The sequence below is a fragment of the Pochonia chlamydosporia genome, chromosome 3, assembly GCF_001653235.2.
Source record: "Pochonia chlamydosporia 170 chromosome 3, whole genome shotgun sequence".
In the NCBI taxonomy this organism is placed as follows: Eukaryota; Fungi; Ascomycota; class Sordariomycetes; order Hypocreales; family Clavicipitaceae; genus Pochonia; species Pochonia chlamydosporia.
Genome location: NC_035792.1, coordinates 1,622,665 through 1,632,882, shown reverse-complemented (window position 1 = coordinate 1,632,882; position 10,218 = coordinate 1,622,665). Strand labels below are relative to the sequence as shown.

General features: G+C 50.5%; 4 protein-coding genes across 4 annotated transcripts; 2 read left to right on the top strand and 2 right to left on the bottom strand.

Moving 5' to 3' along the window:
* Positions 1–1,113: 1,113 nt before the first annotated feature.
* On the bottom strand, positions 1,114–3,487 carry VFPPC_04390 (protein kinase-like protein; the record flags this gene model as incomplete). The annotated part of the gene is made up of 3 exons (XM_022428399.1): positions 1,114–1,119; positions 1,269–2,336; positions 2,405–3,487. 3 exons carry the CDS (start codon positions 3,485–3,487, stop codon positions 1,114–1,116), a joined length of 2,157 nt encoding a protein of 718 aa, XP_022284467.1.
* An 898-nt stretch (positions 3,488–4,385) lies between these two features.
* On the top strand, positions 4,386–6,239 carry VFPPC_04389 (Sas10/Utp3 family protein; the record flags this gene model as incomplete). The annotated part of the gene is made up of 1 exon (XM_018283751.1): positions 4,386–6,239. One exon carries the CDS (start codon positions 4,386–4,388, stop codon positions 6,237–6,239), a length of 1,854 nt encoding a protein of 617 aa, XP_018144945.1.
* Positions 6,240–6,568: 329 nt separating this feature from the next.
* VFPPC_04388 (Vps51/Vps67) lies at positions 6,569–8,905 on the top strand (the record flags this gene model as incomplete). The annotated part of the gene is made up of 1 exon (XM_018283750.1): positions 6,569–8,905. The coding sequence occupies one exon, from the start codon at positions 6,569–6,571 to the stop codon at positions 8,903–8,905; it is 2,337 nt and encodes a 778-aa protein (XP_018144944.1).
* Positions 8,906–9,010: 105 nt separating this feature from the next.
* VFPPC_04387 (3,2-trans-enoyl-CoA isomerase) lies at positions 9,011–9,879 on the bottom strand (the record flags this gene model as incomplete). The annotated part of the gene is made up of 2 exons (XM_018283749.1): positions 9,011–9,638; positions 9,689–9,879. The coding sequence occupies 2 exons, from the start codon at positions 9,877–9,879 to the stop codon at positions 9,011–9,013; spliced, it is 819 nt and encodes a 272-aa protein (XP_018144943.1).
* Between the last annotated feature and the right edge of the window lie 339 nt (positions 9,880–10,218).

Genomic DNA, 10,218 nt, shown 5'->3' with positions numbered 1-10,218 from the left:
GCACGAGCCCTTGATTTCGTGCGTGTGCTCGACGACTCGAGGGAAGGAAATGTTACGGTATCAATAGCAGCTGGAGAATTAAATGCCGTGCTACGGAGTACCTGGTGCCTTGATTGCGTGCTGTGCGACATCTCAAGTGCTCTGGATGAACGGTTAAAACAGAGCACAAGAAAAGAGCACAAGTCTTCAAGGCCGGATATGGGCCACAGCCGTGCCACACAACTGTCCTCTACTACCTAGGTAGGTACGGAGTACTTCTGCCCCCCTGCTGTACTCAAGTAGATGACAAACACCAAACGAGTATTTAAACCAGACTCCATGTTGTAAAAGGTAAAGTATCACATATCGTAGTATATGCCCATATATGGAGTATACTGGAGTATACTACGACGTACTGGTGTATACGAGCAAGTGGGCAAATACTTCTCACCACAGACTGTACACTGTGACTACAGACTGTACATTGTGCTTCCGCCTGCATATAGGTACTTAGATGGTCATGGCAATCCATTTACGCGTCAATAAATGCGAAAAAAAAAAAAATATTAGCTTCCTATTTAAAGCCAAGCTGACAATGGTGCACAAGACGGACAGCCCAGTTTGTTCCCCGAGGTTCAATGTTTAAACAAAACACTAGACACCATCATCTTGTATGTGTGTTCCGGCCACCATCCAGTTTTCGATGTCGCCCTTTTCTTTTTTTGGCTTCGACATGACTTGGATTTTTGGTCATGCGCCGCTGCAGCCGAGCCGCCTCCTGTATCCTGTCTCCTGTCGGCATTTGCCTGCATGCTCCCCATCACTCAGCTGAATGCAGCAATTGATGTGTCCAGAGAATTTGACAATTAATCTTATAAAACGAGTCAGGCAAGCTAATACACTAACACACACCTTACAGTCTGCATCCAAGAATATACCAATACTTCTCAACCCGCCTTTGCACACAACCTGATATGCGATTCCTTTGGCAGCGTGTTATATCTCTTCCAAATTGGAATACGTTCCGCTCCCCTATATTAATATAGCTTTTCTAAGCATACTTGATATAATTCTAAATTTCTAGCCTATTCGCACTCACTGTCATGATGACCATAAGCGCTTCCAAAGTCAGCTTCAGTCCTCCGCAAGACTCTCTTGTTAGCAGATTTAATTTCCGCCCTCCTACGACGCTGAAGACCACGGCAATACATATACTTCATTTGCGGGGAAGGAGGTAGCCTCACATAAAAAGGCAGCTCTAAATGACATGGCGCCCATTTTTCATATACGTTCTGGATGAAACGATTTGTTGTGAAGACCTCCTCAGCACTATGGTGCATAAAATCAAACATGCAGATCGGATGACAGTAATATCGTATATCTCCATCCTCAAAATCAGCGTAGTGACCATAAATTCGCACTTCCCGATGATTATGCGACACCGAAAATGCTAGTACCCAGCGATCAATCTCGTGCAGGCGGTTTACCGCCTTAAACAATTCGACAACAGCTCGTACACCCAGTGTTGCCGAATGAGCGTTCAGAGAGTCGGCGTGGCAAGGCAATGCATCGGGGTCCTTCACGTCGCATGACAGAAATGGGAAGTACATTAGGGGCGTGGCCATGATCCTTGAGCTCTCACCAACGATAAATCTGTCACTAACCGGGATCATATTCTCTCGGTCGCGCTTGGTGAATATCTGTCGATGGAAGCCAACAGAGTAATCTGGATGCGGGCGGTGCTTTATCAAGGGCTTTACCTCACTCCATGCTTCGTTTGTGCTTTCAGTAAGCCATTGTAGTTTTCGTGCGCCACGATCCGTTCGTGCTTCCGCGGAAGGGACAAGTTCGGGGGTTATGTGGTGAAGTACGCTCTCTTTGTTCCGATACGGCGCGTGCTTCCATTTCTCTAAGAAATTAGGGTCGCGGAAATATGAGTGTTGTGCAGGGGTGCTCAAAAGATGAGCAATAACCTCTTCACTTTCGCGGCAAATCCCTTTCTTAGAGTCCGTCATATAGCAATTTTTGTCTCGTAACAGTGCGACATGACGCCGGCATTGGTAATATTCACTCTCTTCCTCTCTCCGTTCTTGGTCTTCTTGGTCTTCTTGGTCGCTTGAGGTTACAGACCTTGTACAGTCTGTCAGCGATCGTTCGTAAACGAAGCTGCCGGCTGAAAACGTGGGCGGATAATTCACAATCACCTGCCCGTCTTCGTCTGGTTGCTCTCGCCTGATGGGTTGGTCGACAATCGCTTCAACCTGGTGTGTTGTGCAAGCTGGAACCGAGTCGTCTAATTGCCGCCTTTTCAAGGTAGTCTCGTCTCGCTCATCTTCAGGCTTCCTTTTCCTGCTTCCCTTCCCAAGGCATGGTGCTATTGTGAATTAGCAGATGTACTTATCGGTGGCGAGATGGAGTTGCTTACTTTCATGGTGTTCAGATCCAGCGCTCTTGTCACAATGACAGTCTCTCCCTGGCTCAAGGCATGATTGTGAACGAGTTCGCACCGTGGCGATGAATCAGGCGGCGCGAAGGAGAACTCGGCTGGCGCAGCATATGTAAATTCCCAATCTACCACCTCGACGATTTGCATGTTCGCATCCAGCAGGATATTTGACGGTCTGAGGTCGTCACACCACAGTTTAAATGGTCCATTAGTGAATGTACTGGATGCTAGTTTGCGTTGTTTGGAGAGTCCCTGGAATAAACGCCTGGCGATGTACTTACGCCGGCAATCGATTTCGGAATCCACGGCGTCATTTCTCTGGTGCTTCAGATGATCGATGTGTAATTGTGCTAATGCTTCAAAGTAGTCGCATGAAGCGCCGTATGTTTCGTTTGGCAACTTGTCTCGTGGCAACGTCCCCAATCTTACCAGCTCGTTCATGTGGATAGAGAGAGGACGTCGCCGAGCTTCCCATGTAAATTCGTCAACCTCCTCAAGAGAACCAATCGTTGGAAACTCTAGCTTGGATAGCTGCAGCAGGACATCGGCAAGCTGGCGATAAAGCACTTCGAGTTTATTCGGGTCAACATGCGGGTCAAGCCGTGGCCGCTCCCTCCAATCTAGCTCAGGCATGTCCAGTACCTTGCCGACGTCCGTGTCGTGGTCGATGTATTTCATTATAATGAATGGTCCAAGTCCAAGAGGACTTTCTTCCTTTGTCCCCCAGTGCAGAATAAATGGTACGGGTATAGAAGTGTTATCCTGGATATACTTCATCACAGCGACCTCGTTTCGGATCTTCTCCTCGGGAAACATAGTGCAGCCTGGCTTAGGAAATCGGATTACGGCCGAGCCGCCATCTTGAAATTTCATGCGGAAATGGACGTTGAAAGCCCCGGCTTTAGGATCGCACAGCTCCGTTGGGATGCCCTGTCGATGTTTAACGATGAATTGGCCAATTGCTCGGAGAGATGTTTCTTGGAGAATAGCTTTCACCCAAGCACTTTCGATATTTTCGCTTTCCTCCCACGCAACATCATCGAAACGCATTCGGGGCTGCATTTTCTCGTTGTCGTATTGATGTTAGGGAGACCTTCGCTCCCCCCCTTTCATGATTTCCGCGCTGGAGGTTAAATTGGCGAGCAAAAAAGGAATGACTATTGCGAAGCATGCGAAAACGGTTGTGAGCCTTGTCGTAGAGAATACGCTGCATCAATTCTTGACTTGGTAGCTTTGCATAACTCGACGGAAGGACTAATCCGCCTCAATGGATTGTTCGTATGTCACAGTCTTTGTTGTAGACCTTGCCATGTTAGGTTTGTTGGAGAATGAGGGATCTTCTTTTTGTCTGTAGTCGTGTCCAATGTGCGCAAGGCATGTGCATCTTGATGTATTGCAATGACCAAAGCTGCTGAAGATATACCAGGAGATATGAGCTCAAGTGTTGTCTCAACGGGTCAAGTTGTTCAATGTTGTTCTCCCCCCACCCACACTTGGGCAGCAAGGGTCTGTGAGCACTTGAGACATTCTACACAGTGATGGGGCATTTGAATGTTCGTATAATATCAATCTCTGCACGAGCTGGTTCAAAGGTTGCCAATAAACAATCGCAGTCTGTGGTAAAGGTACCCTAACATATCAGAATATTGATCTGCGATACCTTTTACTTGTCTAAAGTAGTATTGTTAAGTTCAAATACCTAGGAACTTGACTTTGGACACCCACTGAAATTGAGGTTGTTCGCTGCGAGGTGGGGCGGCTCCATTCGAACCAGACAACATTGAAGACAGTGACCTCTTATCTTATCAGTCGCCCGTCCTGGAAATTTTCCAAGTCCAAGGCGGCAGAAAAAAAAGTTGTCCCACTAGTGGTCAATCCGCACGGCAGCCCATCACGAAGTGATCAGACATCCTTTGCACGCAATTCCTACCCAGGGAGCCTGCAAATCAATCATCCCACAATGGCAAAGAAAAGAAAAGCTGGCAGTCGGAATGCCGCCCCCAAGGGTCCAAAGGAACTCGATCAATCCGATGCCCGGCTGGGACCCATTAAGACCTACCAAGATGTCGCCGATTCCGAAGATGAATACTTTATGAACAAGGACACCATAATGCTCGATGACGAGCCGGATTCAAAACGTAGAAGGCAACAGGACGATGACATTGAGTTTTCAGACGAGGAGGTTCTGGGGTACGAAGACACGGAATCCGAAGACGACCAAAAAGCACCCCGATCACAGACAAAGTCCAAGAAGGCATCAAGAAAACACGACGATGATGACGACGAGGACGAACCCGAGGATGAGGACGAAGAAGGCGACTCTGGCTGGTGGGGATCCTCCAAACGAGAATACTATGACGCCGATAACATTGAGACCGAGGCCGATGCGCTCGAAGAAGAGGCCGAAGCCAAGAGACTGCAGCAGAAAAAGCTTTCCAAAATGAAGGAGGAAGATTTCGTATTTGACGGCGATGAGTGGTTAACCGGAGAGCCCGAACCCGAAGAGGGCGAAGAGAAGGTCGTTGAGGTTCTCAAGGATATTGAAGTCACCCCAGATATGAGCGTCGAGGAGCGGTCACGGTTATTGTCAACCCGATACCCAGAATTCGAGCATTTGGCAAGCGAGCTGGAAGAGCTTCACCCCGTCTACCTTGGCCTCAAAGAAGATGCCGCCAGCCAACCAGATGCTTCAATCGAAGGCATCAAGTACTGGGTTCTTGGATGCTATGTGGCCACCCTGGCTAGCTACTTCGCAATCCTCACATCACCTGCGCGAGATGCGACAAAACTACAAAAGCCCTTGTCGGCAACCGATCTGCGAGACCATGAGGTTATGGAGACATTACTAAAGTGCCGCGAGGCTTGGGATCGAGTCAAGAACCTGACAGCCGCAAGCAACCCGGATGAGACGTCAATGTCGCTGGCAGCGGACCTGGATGGACAGTACGCTCTAGACGACGCCTTGACTGCGTTGGACTCCACCAAGAAGAAGAAATCCGCCAAGAAGGACAAGGTTGCGGCTGCAAAGGAAGCAAAGAAGCTTGCAAAAGCCAAGGCCATCGAAAACAGCGTTTCCGACCTCTACGACCTACCACTCCCATCTGGAAAGTCAAAACGAAAGTCAAAGCTCGCCACAGCTGCCAAAGAAGACGACAATTCCGACTTTGGCGAAGAAGACACTATGGATGCTCGAACTGCTGCCGACAAGGCTGCCCGCAAGAAGAGTCTCAAGTTCTACACCTCACAAATCACACAAAAGGCCAACAAGCGTGCTGGTGCTGGTCGTGACGCCGGAGGAGATATGGATATCCCCCACCGTGAACGACTTAGAGACCGACAAGCCCGTCTCATTGCTGCAGCTGAGAAGCGAGGAAAGCAAGATTCAAAGCACGGTGCTGATCTGGGCGACGACAGCGACGATGATGACAATGCTGCTGCGAATGCTCTTCGAAATGATGAAAATGAGTACTATGATATGGTGGCTCATAAATCAAAGAACAAGCGAGACGAGAAGGCTGCTCGCTACGCTGCTTACGCTGCAGCAAGCAAGGCCGACAGAGTGGTTGAGAATGAAGAGGTGGGCGAGGACGGCAAGAGGAAGATTACATATGCTATTGAGAAGAACAAGGGCTTGGCTCCCAAGCGGAACAAGGATGTTAGAAACCCAAGAGTCAAGAGGAGAAAGCAGTACGAAGCCAAGCAGAAGAAGTTGAAGAGTATGAAGCCAGTCTGGAAAGGTGGTGAGCCCAAGGGAGGCTACCAAGGAGAGACGTCGGGTATTAATGTCGGCGTGGTCAAGAGCGTCAAGTTGTAGAATATGGACACCAAATAAAGCATATACTATTCGCATCATGTTGTTGATCAATTGCCCGAGTCATCTGTCTGCGTTGTGCCAACTTTGATATGTGGCCATGTTCCAAACTGGTGAGTGAGGGCGGGTTGATGAGCTGCCCCACCAAGACCACGTCTCTTCGACCACCAAGCGCTGTGTTACCTCGTTATCCCAACATCTACGTAAACACCAGCTGAAATTGTGTGCTTTCCGCGCCGCACCTCTCGCAAGAAGCTTCGTCAATGCCCCAATGATTCAGTCATTATAGCAGCCTCCCACAACTTCCCGCCACCGAGGCGCCAGCCGTCGCAATGGCTTCCAATACCCCCGACCCGTCCACGCTCACCTCCTCGGCCGACATCTTCTCCGGAAGCCATACGCTTCCCCAGATTCGATCCATTCACAAATCCTTACATGTACAGATTGAAGAAAAGGCGACTCGTCTACGGACGCAGGTCGGTGGCTCGTACCGCGAGCTTCTCGGGACTGCCGACACGATCGTCCACATGCGCGGCGACAATGCTCGAGTTCAAGACCTCTTGGGCAAGATGGGCGGACGATGTGGACGGACAGTCATCTCCTCCAAAGCTGCTGGGCTGGGGAAATTCGTCACACGGGACAAAGAGTCGGATGCGAGCGAGATGGCGAGGCTGAAGCTCTTGGAATCATGTGGCCTCATGGTCGGTAGGATATTGAGAGGCGGAGGCGGATTGGACGAACAGATGAAGAAAGGCGACAGATTGGTGCTGGCGACCAAAGTGTTTGTCATTAGTCGACTGTTGGTTAAGAATCTCAAGGAGGATGCGTCGTCAACGGACATCCAGCATGCTGTTGACGCAGCGAGCAAGGCATTGGAATCACTTCGACGCCGTATTCAGCGAAATATCGAACGATTACTTGAGACTGTAGACGACGCTACAGATACAGAAGACGTGATTAAGGCCCTCTGCGCTCATAGCCTGGCAAATAGTTCGGGGGCCAAGCATGCGATCTGGCACTTCATCCGGGTGAGGCAACGGGCCATGGAGATTACGCTGGACTTGGAGCAGGCCGAGCAAACTACCACCACGGAGGACGTGATTCGCAGTTTAAGGCTCTATACGAAGACTCTACTCGATGTTCAGGCCTTGGTCCCGGTTAAGCTATCACAGGCACTATCTGGTTTAAAGAGCCGAAAACTCTTGGCAGATGCATCCCTGAAACAACTGGAAGGGTTGCGGTTGGATATCTACGAGCGCTGGTGTGGTGAAGATATTCAAGACTTTACACCGTTTATTAATCACGATGATCTTGACGGCAAGCAAGCGAGAGAAATGCTGGGAACTTTTGCCGAAAAGGGTGCGCAGGTCGTCATAGCTGGGTTGAAAAAGACACTCGACCACATGTCGGACTTCAAATCAATCACCGACCTACGAACCCAAGTATTACAGCTATGGATAAGAGACGGCGGGCGAGCCAAAGGATTCGATCCCCAAGACATGCAAGACGAGTTGAGGGAGGCAATCAACACGAGGTTACTGGCGGTTGTGGAAATCAAAGCCACAAAATTGCGACTGGTAGGCTCTGAAGTCAAAGCAACCCTTGAAGGATGGCAAGAAGGCGTTTCGGACAAACATACCAGCTTATGGGACGAGCAGGGCTACGACACGGCCTTGTCGAATGGTGCTGCCCCCTTCATTCAGGAGGTTGTGTCCCGCTTGTACGGGCGCAATGACGCAGTGTCCAAGGCAACGCATAGCTACGGGTCGTGGTTTCATATCATCGACGATGTCAAGACTGTAGTGGAGGAGCTACGGAAGCAGCGCTGGGACAATGACTACGACGAGATTGAAGACGAAGAAACCATTGAGGCGAGACAAAAGATGCTCAGTAAGGAGGATCCCAAGAAGCTGCAGGACAAGCTGGACACCACACTGGACAAGTCATTTGCGGACCTCGAAAATCAGCTACAGGAGTTGTGGAAACAGCACTCTGGACATATATCTAGCGGCGCCATTGCTATTTATCTCATCCGTGTGGTGCGAGATATCCGCACACAACTGCCAGACCGGCCGGCCATCAAAGATTTTGGGTTATCCATGGTTCCCAGCCTTCACGGCCAAGTGGCTGCCACGGTATGCACCCCCTCTGCAAATGAGTTCATATCCAGTGGCCTGTCAGATAAGCTCGTGGCCATGAAGCCGCTGTGGGAGGGAGAGCCAGCATTACCAAGTCAACCTTCGCCTGCTGTGTTCCAGTTCTTGCGGGACTTGTCCTTGTCAATGACAGAATTGGGAGTTGATTTGTGGACGCCTGCGGCCCTTGGGAAGATGAAGAGCCTATTGGCAACAAAGTTGTGCGAACCGTGGCACAAGGAACTGGACGCACTGTCCGAGACTGAATCAAGTGAAGGAGCTTCTGGCGAGGAAGAGAATGAGGAGAGCAAGGAGACTCCTGTAGATGCCAAGGACCTATGTACGCAATGGCTGTTTGATGTTGCCGTTCTGCGGTGCTGTATTGGCAAAGGCGAAGGAGCCCAAGACTTTGATAAGCTGGATGAGGAAGTATACAAGAGGAGCGAGTTGGATGAAGCGGCAAGGAAAAGGGTGAATAAGACGGCGCAGGACTTTTGGGGCCGTGTCAACATGTTGTTTGGGTTGTTGGCGTAGAATCCGAGTCAAACATAGAACAAATTTACATATCCCAACCAACTTGACTCTTATGCAGCACACACTATCAAGCACGCAACTCAAAATCTATATTCTTACCATAATCTAAAGCTTATGCCTCTTCTCCCCGCTCGCCAACTTCCGAAACTCCTCCTGCGGAATCCCCCTCACAAACCTCTCCAACCCAGCAAACACCTCCTGCACATTCTGCGCATTATTCGCCTCCACCTCCGGCCTCCTTAGCAACTTCTTAATGCCCACCAAACTCTCGCCGTTCAAATGCTCCCCCAGCCGCTCATCCACCTCCTCCAGCACCCTCCTCCTAAACGCCTCGTCCTCCCCCTTCCCAAAGTCAAACACCTCATTCACAAACCCGCACCGCAGCAGCTCCTCGCTCCCAATCCGCTTACTCATGATGAGCGCCTCGTTTGCGCGCGCGGGACCCAGCCGTGCCGCCAGTGCGCGCGACGCACCACCCTCTGCGACCAAACCCAGCGACGAGAAGGGCGTGAGGAGGAACGTGTGCGGCGTGCAGTAGATGAAGTCGGCCCAGCCGACGAGCGCGGCGGACAGGCCTACCACGGGGCCGTTGAGCCCGACGACCAGGATCTTGGGGTGGTTGGCGAATATGTGCGTGATGTTGAGGTTGAAGGCGACAAAGGTCTGGAGCCAGAGCTTGTGGGCTTCGGAGGGGGAGGAGGGTGCTTCGCGGGCGATGGAGACGTCTGCGCCTCTATGGAAGGTTAGACTTGTGGGAGGGTAGGATTGGGGGTGTTTGCTTACGCGGAGAAGAAGCGGCCTTTGCCGGTGAGGACGGTGATGAAGACTTCGTCGTGGGCGGCTACTTCGTTTAGTTTGGTGGCGAGTTCGTAGTATTGCGGTTGTGAGAGGGCGTTGAGCTTCTTTTCGTTGTTGATTGTTAGGACGGCGACGCGGCCGCGGTATTCGACGCTGATGACGGATTCGCTGGCCATTTTGGTGTTTCTATATACAGAGATGATTCGAGTGTGGTGTAGATAGCGTATCGAATACAAGGTCAATTGATGAAGGATATGATGGTGGACCAATGCAATGCTGGCTTGGAGAAAAGCTAAAAGAAAAAGCAGCAATTGAGCTAGGAAATAGTCCCTGTTTTAATGTACCCCGGATAGATATGAGGTTGACGTCGAGATATGTCGAGTAGATCCGGGGTTGAAGTAGTGTCGCCCCACAAGTGGGATGAGATGCCTCGGTCCGTTGGAGGTGCGGGGAGTCTGAGGGCCGGTTATGGCTGCGACGTAAAGACCGATTGGATGAGCTGGACGTATTGGGTA